General features: G+C 40.5%; 1 protein-coding gene across 1 annotated transcript in view; it reads left to right on the top strand.

The window, feature by feature from the left end:
• htt (huntingtin) overlaps positions 1-20,371 on the top strand; it is a gene marked incomplete at its 5' end in the record, with an annotated part of 85,294 nt that overhangs the window by 28,086 nt on the left and 36,837 nt on the right. Inside the window, 10 exons of the mRNA XM_048594096.1 lie at positions 2,602-2,680; positions 3,698-3,859; positions 4,820-4,875; positions 5,050-5,198; positions 7,793-7,929; positions 12,519-12,635; positions 14,222-14,344; positions 14,868-15,106; positions 17,169-17,311; positions 18,181-18,388. Coding sequence (XP_048450053.1) covers positions 2,602-2,680; positions 3,698-3,859; positions 4,820-4,875; positions 5,050-5,198; positions 7,793-7,929; positions 12,519-12,635; positions 14,222-14,344; positions 14,868-15,106; positions 17,169-17,311; positions 18,181-18,388 — 1,413 coding nt within the window. The remainder of the gene's footprint in view (positions 1-2,601; positions 2,681-3,697; positions 3,860-4,819; positions 4,876-5,049; positions 5,199-7,792; positions 7,930-12,518; positions 12,636-14,221; positions 14,345-14,867; positions 15,107-17,168; positions 17,312-18,180; positions 18,389-20,371) is intronic.

Genomic DNA, 20,371 nt, shown 5'->3' on the forward strand with positions numbered 1-20,371 from the left:
TCTTCGACCTGTTTGTTTCCTCTCCACCTATCCTCTCCTCTATCCCTCTTCTATCCGCCTCCCACTCTCTCCCTATTTATTTCAAAACCCCCTTCCCCTCCCCCTTTTCTGATGAAGGGTCTAGGCCGGAAAAGTCAACCTCTCTGCTCCTATGATGCTGCTTGGCCTGCTGTGTTCATCCAGCCCTGCACCTTGTTGTCAGGGTATGTGAGGAAATGTTTTCTCTCCCAGAGTGTGACGGGAATCTGGAACTCTATGCCTGTAAGAGTAGCAGAGGCAGAAACCCTTAACATTTGCTTTCGTTGGTCAGTGCGTTGAGTATAGGAGTTGGGATGTCAAATTGCAGCTGTACAGGACGTTGGTTAGGCCACTTTTGGAGTACTGTGTTCAGTTCTGGTCTAGGAAAGATTCACAAGAACGCTGCTGGGTCTGGAGGGTATGAGCTGTAGGGAAAGGGTGAATAGGCTGGGGCTATTTTCCCTAGAGTGTCGGAGGTTGAGGGTTGACCTTTATAGAGGTTTATAAAATCATGAGAGCAATTATTAGGGTGAATAGCCAAGGTCTTTTTTTCCCCAGGGCAGGGGAGTCTGAAACTAGAGGGCACAGGTTTAAGTTGAGAGGGGAAAGATTTTAAAAGGGACCTGAAGGGTAACTTTTTCACACAGGGTGGTGCATGTATGGAATGAGCTGCCAGCGGAAGTGGTGGAGTCTGGTACAGATACAAGGCATAAAAAGGCATCTGGATGGGTATATGAATACAAAGCGTTTGGAGGAATATGGGACAAATGCTGCCAAATGGGACCAGATTGGTTTAGGATATCTGATCAGAATAGACAAGTTAGACTGAAGGGGCTGTTTCCGTGCTTCACAACTCTATGACTGTATTTAAGAAGTATTTAGATGTGCACTTGTGATCCAAGGCATGCAAGGGTATGAGCCAAGGGCTAGAAAATGGGTTTAGAAGAGTTAAGTGCTTGTTTTTCACTAGCACAGATTCGATGGGCTGAAGGGTGGTTTTCTGTGCTGTAGCCCGCTATGACTTTGTGATTCCAAGGCTGAGGGATGACTTGATAATTTAAAATTATGGAGAGTTTTTGATGGGTTAGTCGTAGCAAGGATGTTTGTGGGCGTGTGGAATGCATTGCCAGCAGTGATAGTGGAGGTATGTACTTTAGAGACTTTTAAGCGACTCTTAGATAGGCACATGGATGATAGTAGAATGTCAGGTATGCAGGGTGACTTGATCTTAGAGTAGGGTAATAGGTCAGCACAACGTCGTGGGCCGAAGGGCCTGTAATGTGCTGTTATGTTCATGTTTCCACTTGTGGGAAAGACCAGAATTATAAGATGGTCACTAATAATTTAATGATTACACAATGTGCAGTATCTTCCTTGACTCCTCCGATACTGAAGCAGCCCATGTGCAAATGCAAACAGAATAAAGGAGTGCTAATTTAAGACTGAGATACAGAGGAATTTCTTCTCTTAGAGGGTTGAGTGTCTTTGGAACTCGTTGCCACAGTGAGCTGTGGGGGGAGAGACCTTGTGTATATTTAAGGCTGAAATAGATTCTTATCGGTAGGGGAATCAAGGATTTTGGGAAAAGGCAGGAAAGTGAATGTGTGGAATGTTGGATCAGCCATCATCCCATTGAACGGTGGAGCAGTCTCAAGGGGCCGAATGGTCTTAAAACCACCTTCAATACCATCTTCCAAACTTGTTGCCACCTTATAGGATAAAGGCTACAGATGTGTGGGAACATCATCTATAAATTCCCCTCCAAGGCACACGCCATCCTAACCTACAGTTCTATTACCATTCCTTCACTGTTTCTGATTCGCAGTCCTGGAGCTCCCCTTCAAATAGACTTGAGTTTGAAGAGGGTAATTAGGAATGGACATCAAGTGCTGATCTAGTGAGCAGGACCCACGTTTTCGGAACGATTACAGAAATCACTTTGATAGTGAGTTCACGTTTTCACCACTTTTTTAAAAAAAAAAAAAAACAGGTAATCTTCCAGAAATCAACCTGTTCAATGATGTTATTACACAGCTCAGGAGCAGGTGGGGCCTGAACCTGGGCATTCTGACTCAGAGGTAGGGATACTACTACTGTGCCATGAGATCCTTGATGCTTATCTTTCAATTACTCTTATAACCAATAAGACCAAAAAGTAAACAATTATACCATGAAACCAAAAGGAGATGCAGATAGTTGGCAAGAAATCCAATAGAAATTCAGAACGAGCTTCATTTCCACAGAGTTGTGATTAAGTGGGAGTTGCACAGGGATTAATTGAAGTAAAAAGTACCGATGCATTTAAGGATTAGCTAGCTCTCCGTATGAAGGAGAAGGGAATGTATTGTTACATGGTTAAGAGAAGATGAAGGGATTTGTGAGTGGAACAGAAACACCAACATTTGATGGGTTGAGCTGAAGGCTTCTTTCTGTGTCTTATATCCTTTGTAATCCTATGTAGAAGTTCTGTAATGTGAACACTTTAATATAAAGCCATTTCAAATTGTGATTCTTGCTTTTAAAAAAATTATGTACTAAAACATTAGAAGTTAGTGAATTCTTATTGCTTATTTTGTATTTTAGATGGTTTGATGTGCTGCAGAAGGTTTCTTCACAACTGAAAGTCAGCCTGACAAATGTAACCAGGCATCGAACTGATAAGGTACTTTTTGTTCCATCGAAATGCACGTTATTTTTTTTCGGGAATGGGTGAGTTAAGTGGATAAGCCTTGGTGATCTGACACCAAAATCTACTAATAAAGCAATTGTAGTTTTAGAACATTATTTGAAACCCAATTGTAGCTTCAAAAGATGCAAAATTAGGAGTTGAAGAAGGAGAGAATGCAACTTTGAGCGAGGAGGGGACAGAATGTGGCTTTGAGTGTGGTGGGAGGCTCTGGAATTCTGTATTAAAGCTGCATTGAACTGGCTGGGGAGAGGCTGTGTGTTGTGTGAAATTGGGAATTAATATAATATTGAATCTTTCTGCATCCAGGAATCTATCTGGCATTCTTTCGATGTTCTCCATGTGAGGTCATTCTCTTGTGACCCATATTGGTTTTAAATATGGGATCCATTAGACAATAGAGAAGTTAGACACTTTGCTTTTTGATGCATTACAGAAGAATGATGTAGCTATTGGCTATTGTATGTAGAAAAGGTGAGAAAGGTGAGTCAATAGTGAAGAACTTTCACAACTGTAGATTGAAAGTCACCTGACACCCTCAAGTAGGCGAGACTTGCCATTATGCCAGAGCGCACGTTTCTTGTACTGTAACCAAAGCATTTTGTTTGGCCATATTATATTAAAATGATCCCAAAGTAAAATAATTTAATCTTTACTTGAGGCAAGTCAGCAATACTGTGTCAAAGTGTACTATATTTATTATCTAGCCTACCAGTTAGACCTGGTTTGTTGAGTCTTTTTTTCATGGTCTATAGGCTTTGGGCTTGAATTTGGTCAGTCTTGGAAGATCTGTTGCACTATTTGAAAAGCAGTGATAGGTTCTGTTGGCTTGGTCAAAATTTCTAGCTCTGACATCAACAGCAAGTGAACCGGTCACCTCATGCTAAATTATGTAGAATATGCTGCGTTTTCCCCACACTGACAGTCAATTGCTCGTCTGGATTGCCTCTGGATGTTCTCAATGTGGTTTTTATGTATCTTTCCGCATTGTAGAACGCAATACACAACTACATCCGCCTCTTTGAGCCTCTGGTCATCAAGGCCTTGAAGCAGTACACCACAACCACTTCAGTCCATCTGCAAAGACAAGTGCTTGATTTGTTGGCTCAGTTGGTACAACTCAGGGTGAACTACTGCCTACTTGATTCGGATCAGGTTGGTACTTGCTTTGAGTTCAGAAACCTGTTTGGATGAAAAGCTATCTAGGCAAAAAGCGAATAAAAGTGATCAACAATATTCATTTTAAAGGCAACCAGTTTTATTCTTCTAACTATTCCAGTATATAACACCTTGATGTTGGAAAGGACAATCCAGAGTTTTAAGATCTACAGAATATTGTTCCATAATAACTTAAGGCTGCCACAATATATTCCCCTCTTTGCGCTCTCATATTATGGACCTCTTTCCATTCAGGAGCGAAGGCATCTAAATAGAGTTGTGTTGAAACTCAGTTATGGCCTTGTTTAATGACTGAAGGAGCTGAATGGTTTGTTCCCATTATGTTCTGTTGAAACTTGGCTTCTTACCAATAACGTTTGCTCTTTATTTAGAAAATGATTTGGAGTTTGCCAACCTTTTTAATCCTTCTTGTTCACAATGAGAAACCCTGTTGAGCGTACAGCTCCATAGACTCTATCTAGAACAAATCCCACTTTTTTTATAGGCAGCCCATTCAACATTCTGTCCCTGAACCAGTAGATACACTATAGTAATTCACTCAAGCTCCTTGAATTTTGCCTTCTACCTCCATATTTACTACCTGGCAGCACAGTGACAGCAAATACATAGGAGCACCACCATTTGCAAGTTACCCTCCAACCCACACACCATCCTGACTTGGAACAGTACCCATCCTTTGAGTGTCGCTGTGTCAAAATCTTGGAGCTCCGTTTCTAACTGCACTGTGGGATTGTTGGATTTCTTAAAGTGAATAGGGAAGATTCATTTCAGGAAGACTAGACAAACATGAGAAAAATGGGATAAGATGAAGACGGGTGATAGAGGACTTCTGTGGCTTATAGACACTAGTATGAAACAGATGGATGGAATGTTTTGTTTAAATATTGTAAATTCTACATAATTGTATGATACAGTTGAATTTCCTTTCTTTTGTAGGTATTCATTGGGTTTGTTCTGAAGCAGTTTGAATTCATTGAGGTGGGCCAATTTAGGTGAGTTCCAACAATAGTCAATGGCAGTTTAGTACGTTTATGAACCCTTGTATTTGTTATCATAGTGACTTTTCTCAAATTACTAATTGTGTCTTTGCATGATTGTCCTTCCGCATGATTGTGTGCACTGTTTATCACTTGTTTACTAACAGTTATCTGTTGCAATTTTGCTAGGGAATCCGAGGCCATCATTCCAAACATATTTTTCTTCTTGGTATTGTTGTCATATGAGCGTTATCACTCCAAGCCAATCATTGGAATTCCCAAAATTATCCAACTGTGTGATGGGATCATGGCCAGCGGTCGGAAAGCTGTTACACACGGTAATGACCCTGACAAACTATGTTCTTGTTGCATTGTTTCACTATATTTGTGTTGCATAACTGCTGTGAAATCTTTAGTCATAAGTGCTAATAGTAAAATTAGAATTACAATTTCGTGTTGTGTGGAATTTCTACAATATTAGTTTGGCCTTTTTTGGTATTGCGTAGGTCTGATATTTCACTGTCATTTCAAAATTGATCAAGTTTTGTTTTTAAAGAAGCTTCAAATGTTTAGTTCAAAACTTGAGTACATGTGGTTGTGGCTGTTAGGGAATGTTTCGTTACAATAGAGACAGTGTGTGTTTCCACTTGTGGAGAAAAGCAAAGTGATAGGCCATCAATATAAATAGTCACAAAGAAATCCAGTTGAGAACTCAGTAGTAGCAACTTTGTTCAGAAAGTGGAACTCTGTTGTACCACAAGGTGTATTTGCTGCAGATAGTCAGGGTGCATTTAAGGGTAGGGAGAAGGGACTGGATGGATACGTGATGGAGGTAGGTGAGACAAATGGCATGAAGCTTGAGCGGAGTGTAAATGCTAGCAAGTACTGGTTAGGCTGAATGTTTCTCTGTCATGTGTTCATTGTAAAGTAAACTCAAAACCAATGAAGAGAATCCAAGATGCATTTACAATCATTTTGTCGAGAGGATTGGGCTTTGAGGTGAGTTTTTCTGTCTGGAAGTGGCTCCAAAATTGCTTGGCGACAGGAGTAGGAATTGAGTTGACTTGCAGGCAAGCTCAGTCATCTGATTACTGAGTCAGGAAGATCTTCCTCTGTTTCAGAGCACTAATGTCTGAATGACCAATCTGACTAGTTATTGGGGCTTCAAAGAGTAGACTTTCCCTGTGGCTGGACTTTTCATACTTAGCTTCCTGTTACCCTACAAAAGAATGGGGCATACAGTGTAGCAGGAAACTTGGTTGTAGGGATGTAGCTTTTGAAGTTCATATTGTGTAATCTGTATGAACGAGATTGCTATCCAGTTTGTAGCATAGCTTTGGTATCACCAGTTTCGCTTTTTTAAATTCATTTGTGGGATTTAGGCATCACTGGCTGGGCAAGCATTTACTATCCATCTCTAGTTACCTTTTGAGAAGGTGGTGAGCTGTCACCTTGCTGACTACAGGGATCAGAGCAATTAAATTGTAGAGTGCGCCTATTTTCAATTTCTGACTTGCTGTTAGGCTACCAGTGATTGGGAATGTCTCAAGGTTACTCTGATATCTACTGACAAGACTGGCTATGAGAGAGTTGCAGATCACAGCTAGTGATGGACTGCTTATGAGTATGATTTGCTTGAATCTGCACCAGAAGCACCGAGAGTAACTAGATCAATATACAGATAATGGTTACATAAAATTAGTTGGCAACTTCATTCTGGTTCTGGTGATGTAGGTGAACGTTATGAAGAAAACACTATATTCTTTTAAGCTTGCAGTTGTTCCATTATGTAGTGCCAATTCATCAGATATCACATGGCCTACCTCAGAAGCTGAATTACATCTCAAATGTTGGCCATTAAAATGGTTATTTAAACACTTTTTTCTGAAACCTTTTATCAGTATGTCCTGTGGCTCAGTGGGTTGCACTCTGGCCTCTGAGTTAAAATGTTGAAAGTTCAATCCCTGCTCGAGGGCCACAAGCACCTTTAGTGCAGTGTTGAGGGAGTGCTGATAAGGCATTAAATCACAGCTTTGCCTTCCCCTTTGGGTGGATATAAAAGGTGTTTCAGTGAACAGCAAGCGTTATCCCTGGTGTCTTGATCAATATCATTCATTCAACCAGCATTGTTTTTAAAATGAGTTACTTAGTCATAGTTCTGTTGCTCTGCTTGAATTTGCTGCTGTGTTTCCTATACTGACTAGGTTTCAGAACTACTTCAGTGGATATAAAGCTGTTTGAGATGTCCTGAGATTGTGAATGGTGCTGTATTGATGCAAACATTCTGCAGATGCTGATGGTTGTGCTGTCAATTTTCAGAATTTTTATTTTTTTGTTAAATTTCAGAATGGTTTGCTTAATTTTTGATCAAAACTTTCAGAAAGGTAACGTGAGAAGTAGGAACAGGAGCGGGTCACACTGTCCGTTTGAGTCTCCTCCACAATTTTCATGTGATCATGGCTATTCTTCTTGCTTTCACTTGATTTTCCCACTGATTCCCCGCACCCCTTGATTCCCTAAGAGATCAAAAATCACTGTGCTCCAGCCTTGAATGATAGGGCACTGATAACCTTTGGCGATGGAGAATTCCAAACAATCTCAAATCTTTTTGTGACGATTTCTAAATTCTAAATGATTAGCCCTTTACTCTAGACTGTGCCCGCATGCTCTACATTCCCCAGTCAGTGGAAACACTGTCCCTTATTATCCTATCAAGTCTCTTCAGAAATTGTGTATGTTTCACTGAGGCCACCTCATTCTTCTATACTGAAGAGAATGGAAGCATGTTTACTCAGCCTATCATTATTGGACAACACTCTTATCCCATGGACCAATGCGTTGAACCTTTTCTTTGTTGAAGAGCGTGCGCTTCTTGTGTCAATTTTGTTTTGTAAGAATCCAACAGAAGTTTTCTTTTTGTATTTTGGAATAGCAATCCCGGCACTGCAGCCGATAGTTCATGATCTGTTTGTACTGCGAGGGACCAATAAAGCTGATGCTGGCAAGGAACTGGATACACAGAAGGAAGTGGTAGTTTCTATGTTGCTGAGACTCATCCAATACCACCAGGTACATCCAACTTACTTTTTCCTAAAACCAGAACACGCCCGCTTCCCTGCCCTTCACCTTCCTCATCCCCATTCCTCCTCTTCACATCCCCCTCTTTAAAGTGCTTTGGAATGCAATTTATTGCTGGAGCCGGGATCATGAAATGGTATTGAAAGCTGGACAAAATAAGCATAGCCCACAATGGATTGTATGCCGTCCCACAGGATGCTGATTACAAGATACAAACAGAAGCAGCTATGTTCAGCCCTCATCTGTTCTGCCATTCACATACACATTCTTTGTCGTTCATGAGATATCAGCATCAATGGCTAGGCTAGCATTTATTGCCCTTGAAGGTAGTAGTGAACCATACATTTCAATCATCACAGTCTGTGAGGTGATGGTGCAGTGCTCGTAGGAAGGAAATTCCAGGATTTTGACCCTGAAACGCCGAAGGAACGGTGACATGGTTCTCAGTCTGGGTGAAGTGTGAGTTAAGGGTTTGCTTGGAGGTGCTGGTATTCCTGTCTGCTATTATCCTTGTTCTTCTAGGTTGAAGAGGACATGTATTTAGAAGCTTCTATTAAAAGAGCCTTGCTGCAGTGCATTTTTAAATGGTATATGCTCCAGCTCTAGTGTGCACTGGTATTGCAGAGAGTGAACATTTTATGGGTGATGGATGAGATACTATTCAAGTGGTCATTTTGTCTTTGATGGTGTAGAGTTCCTCAGCACTCTTTTTTTTATAATTCCATTCATCAGCAAAGGGAGGAGTATTCCATCACACTCCTACCATGTTTGTACTTGGTGGAATGGTCTAGGCAAGGCAAAAAGTTGATGAACGTTAGATCAAGGGAAATTTATACCTGAACTCCGTGTACCTATGTTGGTTCGCTTGGTCTTACTATGTTTATTTATCAAATATCTATCACTGTCTGTTTTGAAATTTTCCGTTGACTATGCAGCACCTGCGGGGGGGAAAGAGTTCCAGATTTCCATCAGCCTTTGTGTGTAGCAGTGCTTCCTAACTTTACCCTGAATGTCCTAGCTACCTGTAACTTTCAGATTATGAGCCCCCATCCCCTTATTCTGGATTACCTTCTGTCTGTACTCAGTCAAATTGTTTTTAAACACCTTAATTACATCACCCTAATCTACAACCTAATGAATACAGACTATCCTTTCCTTATAATTTATCCTCTGCCCCTGAACTATTGTTGTGCATCTACTCTGTACTCCTTTTCAAAGCCAGTATATTTGCTGTGAAGTGTATGGACCTAAACTGACCTAGTTTGAGTTTACTTGATCTGTCAACAGCCCATCAAAATTGAAGGTTTGTTTTTTTAAGTTTGCGTTTTGGAAGTTAGATGAAAGACTGGTTGTTGGTCTGTCTTGTTACAGTGATCAAAGATGTTCACTCCGTCCAGTCACCAGCAAGTACCCTTTATATTGAACTTAATGATGGCTACAGCTGATTTAAACAATTAAGCAATTTTCCTATAGTCACTGTCTGGCCAACAATGTACGGCGACAGCCTTATTGACCAAATAAATGGCTTATTTGCAGTGTTAAAGTACAGATGCTTAATCCAATCATATAACGTTCCTTAGTCTTTTTTTTAATAAAACTGATGTTTGGCCCCACTATAAAACATGTCAATATCTTTGACATGCCTCTGTTATTTTAACATAGAGGTGGAGACCCTGAGGTAGGCAGTTCTTGAGTGCCCTGGATGGATAGCGTCATCCTATTAAATACTTTGTTTACATACATCTGTGATACAATTACATGTCTCTGTTCTTTGCACCTCCCCCTTCCTCAGTTCTGCGTTATTGTTTGTGTTGCATGTTACTTATATTCCACTCTCCTCCCCTCTCCATCTGTCCTCACCCCATCTCTCCTATAGCAATAACTTGGATGTTGGCACCCTCGCAAGACTGGGAAAGTTAACGTCCACCTGTGAAATAAATCTGTTTTATTTGCTACACGTGTCATATTAATCTTTCATTGTGCACGGTTTACAGAAAGTGAATGGAACCTGTGAGGCATGGAAAACGTATGCCTCTTTCCTATTTGCCTTCACGTGTGACTCTCAGATACTAGCCAAAGCGGAGAGTAATATTTGAAAATTGCTTCAGCATTCTCCCAACATCCTAAAAGCAGCTTTTTAATCCACTGCCTATTCTAAAACCAGCTGTACAGGTGCTCCAAATTCAGATGTCCCTTGGATGTTTGCATAAGTTAACGGCTAGAATGTTTCGTTTTATACATTGTGCATCAACTTTATTGATCTTTATCATCCAGTCTGTTGTCCCCCTCATTACGTGATTTTCGTTGGCATCAATCAAGAAAAATCCCTATGCGAAGAAAGTGAACTGAATTTGGAGATCCTGGAAATGCACAGCACATCTGTCAGCAACTGTAAAGGGAACTTATTATTAATCTGCCTGTAGACCTGTTTGTGCATGCACGATTAATGATTCTGGTGTAGACATTTTTGGAGCACTGTTGGATCTGCTGTCTATTTCCACTGTTTCCAATCTGTCATATCATGAGTTTTTGTACAGTCTGGCCTTTGCTTCATCAGTGCATGTCTCATGCCCGGTTCCACTTCGATGTCTGTGGTTTAAATATTTTAATGAACTGATTTAGACAGATTAATTTCATGATTCCTGCAGTTATGAAAGACCAATTAATAATGTCCAGTTGACTGGATAGCTCCACAGTTCAACTGCTCCAAGTAGCCAGAACTATGGTGCAGCAACTGTCATGTCTTAGCCCGAATGCTGTAATAAACCTAGTTTTCTTTCTTAAATAGATTTGCAATAAACATCTTGAAATGGTAAGAATTGCAGGTTTAATTCTTTTGTGGTCAAAATTGACAAAATGTGCTTTTAAGCCTTTGGAAACAATTGAGTTTGACCTGTTTGAACGTTGATGCTTATTGCTTGATGTTTGATCAATCCACTGGGAGCTCTGTACTGTTTCTGTCCGATGTTGATGCCTGACCTTGGATTGGCGTGTGTGTGTGTGTAATATAATGTATTTTTGCGTGAAGATTGGAGTGGTGAGAACACAACCTTCAAAAGAAACTGTCTTTCTTGCTCCCTTCTTCTCACTAAACCCCCCAGCTCTTGGTATTAAAAATATTCTCCCCTACTTAGATTGCCTTCTGTATTGACTGATTCTGTTGTGAAACTCTCGTTTATTCGGGATTTAGAGAAATTGTTGTCCATTCAAACTCCAGTTTATGGAGCTAAATCAGTTCCCTTATCCAGTTGACTGATTTGTACAAATACAAAACTGGGTTCAAAGATCAAACTGGTTGGAAAGCCAAGTTTAGATTCCACAAGAAGGGGCTTTCACCTTAAAATTATAACGAGGCTGTAAAATCATAAAACACTGGTAAATCCTGAAGCGAACAATTCCTGCAATTTGCTGTGAATCTGGAGCTAATTAAAATGATCAAGACTTAGATTTTTGCTAGAGAAGGGATATGGAATACAGGTGGTAAATGAAGTTCGTTTTCAAATCATCCAAATGTAATTGGATCATGGGGCAGGATAGAAAGAGTGAGAGGCTTCCTCCTGTTTTTCTGATTGGAGAAAAACTTGATGGATTCTGGAACAAAAACAAAGTTGCTGGAAAAGCTCAGCAGGTCTGGCAGCATCTGTTCTGAAGAAGGGTCACCGGACCTGAAACGTTAACTCTGTTTTTTCCTTCACAAATGCTGCCAGACCTGCTGAGCTTTTCCAGCAACTTTGTTTTTGTTCCTGATTTACAGCATCCGCAGTTCTTTCAGTTTTTGATGGATTCTGGATTAGGTTTAGTTGCTGAAAGCAGTTTTTTGCAAAGGGTGTTAGAAATCTGGAACTCTTCCCCAAAAATCTGCAGATGCTCAAAGTCAGTTAAAATATTGAAGACTGAGATCAACTCACTTTTTTTGTTTGGTAAAGGTGCTGAGGTTGATCAGGTTGAGGTACAGATGAACCATAATCAAACTGTAAGGTAGAACAAGCTTAAATTGCTGTATGGCCTGTTGATAGATACCTGTGCTGTTCCACTTGTGGCCTTGGTGCATTCCGACCTTCTGTTACTCCTCTGTTGGTCATGCCTTCAGATGGAATTGCTTTCTTAAACCTGACCACACTTTTCCTCTTTGTTCCTTCTCAGTTGCTCCTTAAAAAATGGACCTCTTCTGCTGTGCTTTGGGTCACCAGTCGTAATATCTTCTCTCTGGAATGCTGTCAAATGTTATCTGAGGATGTGTCAGTGAAGTGCCTTGGGACATTTTACTACTTTAAAAGTCTTACATAAATTCAAGTTGTTTTTGTAAACAGCCCAAATCGGGAATAGAAGCACTGGCCTCTATCAATCCTAGCTCAATGAGCAGCTGTGTAAAGACAATGGGAAGTTTTTAGAACGACTCTGCTGTTTGTCTTCATCTCCCTGGCCTTCTACTCTCCATCTCTACGTTTCCCCATGAGTAGCAGGAGGGAACAGTCATCTCAACTTTCCCTTAGACTCTTGTTGCTTTCTTTTGATGACATGAAAGTAGGCAGGTGAAATATGTAAATGTTAGTTGCTGCATTGTATTTTTGTCACTGCAGGTCCTGGAGATGTTAATTCTGGTGTTGCAACAGTGTCACAAGGAGAATGAGGATAAGTGGAAACGTCTTTCACGCCAGATAGCTGACATGATTCTACCGTTGCTGGCTAAACAGCAGGTACAGACAGGCATAACTGGAGATTCCGGTACTAAAGCATTTGTGAACTGCCTTCACTGTTCCCTGCGGTGCTCTCTACTCGTGATTTTATTTCATAATATGTACAGATATGTAGACAATCTCTTTTCCTGGAGACTAGTGAGAATGAGAGAGCATGGAGCTCGCTACCATGGGCAGCAGGAAATATCAAATGCAATGAAGGGGAAAACTGGATAAACATGAGTGGGGAATGGAAGGACAACATTAGAGTTTGATAAAGTTGTGTGGGAGGAGACTTGAGTGGAACTTAAACAGCAGCACGGGCCAAATAAGCTGAATAGCCTGTTGATATACTGCCGATTCTGTTTAGAAATCCAGATTTAGTGTTTCTACTTTATGTGCAGTTACTAATTCTGGCACAAGTTGTGCCAGGTTTGAACTGATTTCTTTTTCCCTAAGTTTGTAGGGAAACTCATTTTGGTATCATCTAATGCAAAATTCAGAGCCAATTGGGCAGTGTGTTAAAACATGTTTTTTTTAAATTATTGCTTTAAATTGATCTTTTATAGTTTTAAAGTGGCAGCTTGATATGTTAGAAGTGCTTTAACGCTGAGTTCATCGCCTTTCTATAATCTTTTATGTAATGAAATTCATTATTTTTAAGTTATGTTGGAATATCTTAGTCAGTTTATTAAGTAAGTTGAAACAAAAATCACAAGAATTATTAAAACTTACCTTTTATTATACTTGGCTCAAAAGCAACCATAAAAGCTAGATTAATTTCTAAAGGATTGAAAAAGACATCCAAAGGACTGCTGTTAGTGGAACCCTGCAGTGAGGGTTAATTTACTGTGGGAGCTTGTCAAATTTTGTGGGTGGACGTTGCTTCATTCATTCAATGTTTTAAAAACGTGCTAAAATTGGAGAAACTAGAGTTTAACTACATTGCATTAAAAATTTCAGTTTAGTTTTGTGAATTGTATGAACAAAACATCACAGTTGAGCAGAAACCCCAGGCCCCAGTGTTCTCGTACAGCTGGTTAATGCAGGCAGTTCCTGTTTTTTATTTTTAGAATCCCTACAGTGTGAAAACAGGCCCTTCGGCCCAACAAGTTCACACCGACCCTCAGAGCATCCCATCCACCAATAGCCCACCTAATCAACACATCCCTGAACACTAGGGGCAATTTAGTACGATCAATTCACCTAGCGTGCACATCTTTGGACTGTGGGAGGAAACTGGAGGAAACCCACGCAGACACAGGGAGAATGTGCAAACTCCACACAGACAGTTGCCCGAGGGTGTGATTGAACCCGGGTCCCTGGCCTGTGAGGCAGCAGTGCTAACCACTGAGCCACCATGCTGCCAGATATGGTGAATTATATCATTAATATGGTGAAACATCATACAGTACTTGTTGGGAGATCTGAGAGGGCAGTCTTTACTAAGATGGACAGAAGAAGATTGATAAATCAAGGGAAAAAACGCATGGTGGAGTTTGCAGTTATGATTGAATTTGCAAACTTTGGATACCACCTCAATAAATTATATCTTGTAGAAAAAGTGGATATAAATATATGCATTATTTATTATTTTGTTTGTGCAGATGCATCTCGATTCACATGAAGCCTTAGGTGTGCTGAATACACTCTTTGAGACAGTGGCACCCTCATCACTGCGACCTGTTGACATGTTGCTGAAGAGTATGTTTGCAATGCCATGCACCCTGGTAAGCCACTCTCAGAATCTGACAGTTCTGGCCTCTTGAGCATTCCTGGTTTTAATTGCTACACCACCAGCAATATACCTTAAGCTGGCTAGGCCCTAATCACGGAAACGACTTTCTATAGCTCTCTATCTTCCCTTTTTACCTCCTTTACAACACTCCATCAAATCTGTCACTTGTGACCCAGCTTTTTGGCCATCCAACCTGACATCTCCTTAAGTGGCTCAGTGTCCACCTTGTTCCATAAAGCTCTTGTGAAGCAAACTTTGGAGATTTTAATCTGTTGGAGATGATATAAATTGCTATTTAAGTTTGAGTTGTGTTGAAAGCAGCTTTATGTGCAATGATCCTTCACTTGTATCTGATTTGGTTGGGAATGGGTGTTGGTTGTTACTGTATTCAAAAAGCAGGGATAGTGCTCAATTTCGTAAATTTGGCATGTAAAATCTTGAACTCAAAATATGTTTCTTTCCTCCTTGCTGTAACGAACTAAAGGAGTAATAACTGGAAGCTGTTTATCTTGTAGGCATCAGCTGGAACAGTTCAGCTTTGGATATCAGGTATCCTAGCTATCCTGCGGGTCCTCATTTCTCAGTCCACCGAGGATATTGTCCTGTCACGGGTTCAAGAATTGGCCTTGTCCCCTTATTTGATTTCCTGCCAGAACATAACCTTGTTGAGGGACCGAGGGAATCTGACTGTCCCACCAGAGGAACAGAATGAAGATACACAGAGTAAACATCTCCCGGAAGAAACTTTTGCCAGGTATATGTGGTTCGCTAACTTCCTAATAAAGTGTTAAGATAGTGCTGCAAAAAGACACAGGTTGCTGCTTCCATCTTCAGTCAGGATGTCCTTGCATCAGGGTGTACAATTGTGGGAAATGTGTAATCAAGATAGCAAATGGAATACGATCCTTTACTCCAAGAGGAATTAAACGTAACGTAAAGTTAAGGATGTTATGCGTCAAGTATTACAGGGCATTAGTGAAACCACATTTTGAATACTGTTTGTAGTTTTGGTCTCCTTATGTAAGGAAGAATGTTAAATGCATTGAAAGTGATCCAGAGGAAGCTTACCAGATTGATACCTGGAATGATTGTGTTGTCTTATGAGGAAAAGATGGACACACCGGGCTTGATTCCACTGGAGTTTTGAACAGTATGGTGTAAGGACTTGATTAAAGTTTCTAAGATCTTGTCTAGGTGGGTGTAGAAATAATGTTTCCGCCCATGGATGAGGCCAGAACTAGGGGCATGGTTTAAGGTTAAGGGGTCACCCTTTTAGAAATAATTTTCCCTGAGGAATGTCACTTTGGAACACTGTGTCTCAGAAGTCAGTGGACGTGTCATTGAGTATTTCTAAAGCGTAGGTAGATAAGGTTATCAGGAGAAAATGGGAATCTGGGATTCAAAACACAAACAAACCTTATGGGCTGATTGACCTATTTCTGCTCCTAACTAGTTTGTTTGTATTGCTGTAAACGAGAAACTAAGACTGCTATGCATTCTGTGGCACTAAATGTAAATTAACTGGTGGCTTTTTCAGTGAGTGTTGCTTGCAAAATGTTTATGTGGAACATTTTGAGGGATTTGTGAAAAATATGTCAAAATTTCCAAAAACAAATTACGTGGATTGTTGTGCAAAGCCAAAGCTTCTGTCCATAGCAAAAGTGAATATTGGCACTCAAGACATGCAATATTTGGACTGTAACACTTCATAACATGGCTTTGAGAAAGTGAAAGTTTAAAATAGTCCACAAATAGATATATCAGAACCTACTTCCACCACCCTCTGTGTTCCATTTTATTATAATTTGCTGAGTAATACCTCTCCTCTGTTATTTGGTTCACCAATGATATTAAATCTTGATACTGATCTTCCTGTAACAGAACAGTTCTCAATATGCACTCTATCAAAGCACCTCACAATTTTAAACACTTCCAAATCTTGTGCTAACTTTCCCTGCTGTAAGGCGAACAGACCCAATTTCTCTAGTCTCTCTGAAGCCCTTTATCACTACTAAATCTCCTCTCCTCCTTCTTCCCAAGCCTTGACATCCTACTTACAAGTGAGTTACCCTGGATTAGACACAATGCTATATCTGAGACCTAACTAGTGACCTAAAAAGATTTAGTATAATTTCCTTTTGTAAACTCTGTCTCTATCTGTAAAGCCAGTGACCTTTCATGTTCTTTTAACAGCCTACTCACCTTTTTTATGTCTGTAGATTTAGCTTTCTCGGGATGTTTTGTACTAGAAAACTGAGGTAGAAATACAGAAAATAAGAGCAGGAGCAAGCTATTTGGCCCTTAAAATCTGTCCTGCCATTGTGTGATCATATATCATCCTACTCACTACACTGTTCCTGCTTTCACCCTATACCCTTTAATCCCTTCAGCACGAAGAATTATGTCTAAATGCTTCACGAAAACATTTAATGTTTTGGAGTCCACCACTTTGTGGCCCACCACTGTCTGTGTGAAGAAATTTCTCCTTATCTCAGTCCTGAAAGGTCTACCTCAAATCTGTAGACTGTGACTCTCAGTTCTGGAATCCTAGTCATCGGGAAATTCCTTCTTGTGTTTAACCTGTTAAAATTTTATAGGTTTTTATGAAATGCCCCCTTGTTCTTATGAACTCCAGTGATCTAGCCCTAACCAATCCAGTTGGTTCACAAACTGAAGCCTCTCATCCTTAGTAAATCTCCTTAACATCTTTTCCAAAGGTTGACATCTTGCTTGAAAGTGACTTACTTCAAAATGGACATGGTACTCTAGCAGAGAGCTAACTGGTAATTAACTAGTGCATTCTTCTGTTTGCGCAGGTTCCTGTTGCAGATGGTGGGGATCCTCCTTGAAGACATTGTGAATAAGCAGTTGAAAGTGGACATGAGTGAGCAGCAGCATTCCTTTTATTGCCAGCAGATTGGCACTCTGCTAATGTGCCTCATACACATCTTCAAGTCAGGTAACACAGTTTGTCCTTTCTGGAAGAAGTTTTACTGACTGAAATATTTTAACAAATACTGACATTTGACAATAAAACAGAAGTTTCTGGAAAAGCTCAGCAGATCTGGCAGCACCTGTGAAGAAAAAATCAGAATTAACATTTCTGGTTCGGTGACCCTTCCACAGAACAGAACTGATATTTTTCTTTACAGATGCTACCAGACCTGCTGAGCTTTTCCGGAAACTTCTGTTTTTGTTTCTGACTTACAGCATCTGCAGTTCTTTTGGTTTTTTTTTTACTGACATTAGAACTGTGCTTGGGCCATCATTCACATACATTCCCCTGAACACGGCTGCTTCTTATATTTGAACTTGTCCCAGGATGTGGTACTTTAATTCCGTTTTGAGTAAGCAGTGCTTTGGTTTAATGTCCCGCCTGGGAGGTCACAGCATGGATAATATTAAATTTCCTCAAAATGTGTGCTCTTTAGTGTCATAATGTTGAGTTCTAGTCCCATTCCAGAGTCTTGAACATATGAATTTAGACTGATGTTCGCAGTGCTGTGGTGAGTGGATTTCCTTGCAGATAAGACAGCAAGCTGAGGCACAGCCTTCCCTGTCAGGTACATGTAAAGTATCCCACATGAAGAGTAGTAGGAGAGTCTCCGTGATATCTTGGAAACATTTATTCCCTGAACTAATATCACTGAAGAGAGTAAGATTCATCTAGTTGTTATTGCTGTTTGAGAGAACTTGCTCTGTACAAATTGGTGTCACCTTTTCTCCCTTCCAATCTACAAAAGAACTTAAATGTTCCAAAGCACTTTGGGGCAGCTTTAGGTCATGAAAGGCACTATATAAATGCATGTTCTCCTTCCTTTCTTTCAGGGATGTTTAGAAGAATCACAGCAGCTGCCACTAGATTGATTGTGGGGAACGGCTTCGATGGAAGCTTTTACACATTGGAAAGCTTGAATGCCTTGGTTCAATCCATAATTCCCACTCACCCGTCTTTAGTACTGCTTTGGTGCCAAATCCTACTGCTTGTGAACTACACAAACTACAGCTGGTGGTCAGAGGTGCATCAGACACCGAAGTAAGTAGAACTAATAGAAAGCTCTCGATTGTCTGTCAAATACAATAACACCGTCCTCTTTGGTATAGTCCTCCTTGCATTTGAAAAAAATCAGTACCTGAATATAAATAGAATAAAGTTAGTAAATCGTGTTGATGTTTTATCTTGCAGTATTGTGTTCAAATTTCTCCATGGCATTTACCCTACCAAGCATTCTCCAGTCATACAATTCTGTTGTGATCTCTGCACTTCCCCAACTCTGCCCTTGTGACCCCCACTTACTTCACCCTACTAGTGACCTTGCCTTCAGCTGTCAAGGCCCTCAGCTCTGGAGTACCTTCTTTAAAAGGTTTCTTCCTCTTTTCTTATAGAAGACTGTTTGTTTAAAAACTGCCCCTCTAGCTTATTGGTCAGCCACTCATTCTGTTGTCTCTTCCTTTTACTTGTTGCAAATTTTTTGCTTAATTCCACTCTTGTGAGAATGAAACAGCACTTGTGCTCTTAAAACAATTTCAAACCTTTTTCAATTGATAACAGAAAGGTGGTGGGGAAGAGAGCAATTATTGCCAATCCCCTGTATTAATGTTATTGTTCTATGTTGTGCCACTTTGTTCTTAAATAAAGAATAGCATAATAACGTATTAACTCTCCCGCACCCAAAGAAAAGAAAAAGGTTAAATGTCAGAAAGGAAACCAATTAATTGCAATCCTGGATAAGATTGATGTTTGTGTTATAGTCCAATTAGAGGCTGAGAGAGTTGCCGTCAGTTTCATTCATGCATTTGCACGCGTGTCACTCTTGCTCAATCTCTTTTAGCTGCATACTCACTTTTGCTTCTGTGCCCACTCCCTGCCACTGGTGCACTCACGCCCAATCAATAGCAGGCTAGCTTCCTCGCACTTCTGCTCAATATGTGTACTTGCTCCCCATCAGTAACATGCTTGCTTCCTGCTTGCGCCTTTGTACTTCACCCTTCTACTCACTACCACAGTTGCACCCTGTCTGAGGTGTGCTCACACCATTTCCTATCAGTTGTGAGCTTGCACCCTTCCATCCATTACCTGCTTGCACTCTTTCTCTACGACAGAAGGGTAGACTAAAGCAGTTATGTTGTGGGGATTAATTATTCTGCTAGTTACCTCCTGAAAGATTGTGTTGTTCCTGAGCAGAGTAGTTCATTTGAATCTGTTCCTCTCGCTTGCTGAACTTGACAGGAGTTGCAATGTTGTGGGAACATCAGCTCCAATTTGTGCAGCAACTTGACATGGACATAAGTTGCTCAGTTCAACATTCCCTTTCTGACTGACTTCTCCAAATTTTAGAGGGAGATGTGACGCTGCAGACTGTGTACTTGTTTTCCTAACCTCCCAATTACCTTTTTAATTCTTTTACAGCATGTGTATGTCCCTTGCCAGGTCAGAATTTGTTGCTCATCTTTAATTGCTTTTGAGTAGGTGGCAGTGAGTTTCCTTCTTGGAATGCTGCGATCATATTGTCTAGATAAATCCGCAGTGTTGTTATGAAAGGAGTTTCAGTTATTGATATTCAGCAGCAGTAAAACAACTGCAATATATTTCCAACTTCAAGATGGTGGGTGGCGGGGAGCCTGTTGGTGATAGTGTTACCTTGTGTCTGCTGTCTTTATCCTTCAAGATGGTAAAGGTCACAGGTTTCAAACATTTAAAAGGCACCAAGGAACCTTGAGTTACTGTTGCGCATCTTTTAAATGGAACACACTGCTACACGGTGCAACAATGGTGAATGGAGTGACTGTTTAAGATGACGGATAGGGTGTGGATAAAGTGGTCTGCTTTGTCGTGGATGGGATGTATCTAGCTTCTTGAATCTTGTTGGAGCTGAATTCACCCAGAGAAGTACAGAGTATGCCATCACACTCCTGACCTTGTTCCTTGTAGCTGATGGACGCTGCATTCTCCCTGCTGTAGCATCCTTTGGTGCTAATCTGCGATTGCAAAACAGTATTTATGTGGGTAATCCAATTC

This window comes from Rhincodon typus, chromosome 3 (assembly GCF_021869965.1).
Source record: "Rhincodon typus isolate 14 chromosome 3, sRhiTyp1.1, whole genome shotgun sequence".
In the NCBI taxonomy this organism is placed as follows: Eukaryota; Metazoa; Chordata; class Chondrichthyes; order Orectolobiformes; family Rhincodontidae; genus Rhincodon; species Rhincodon typus.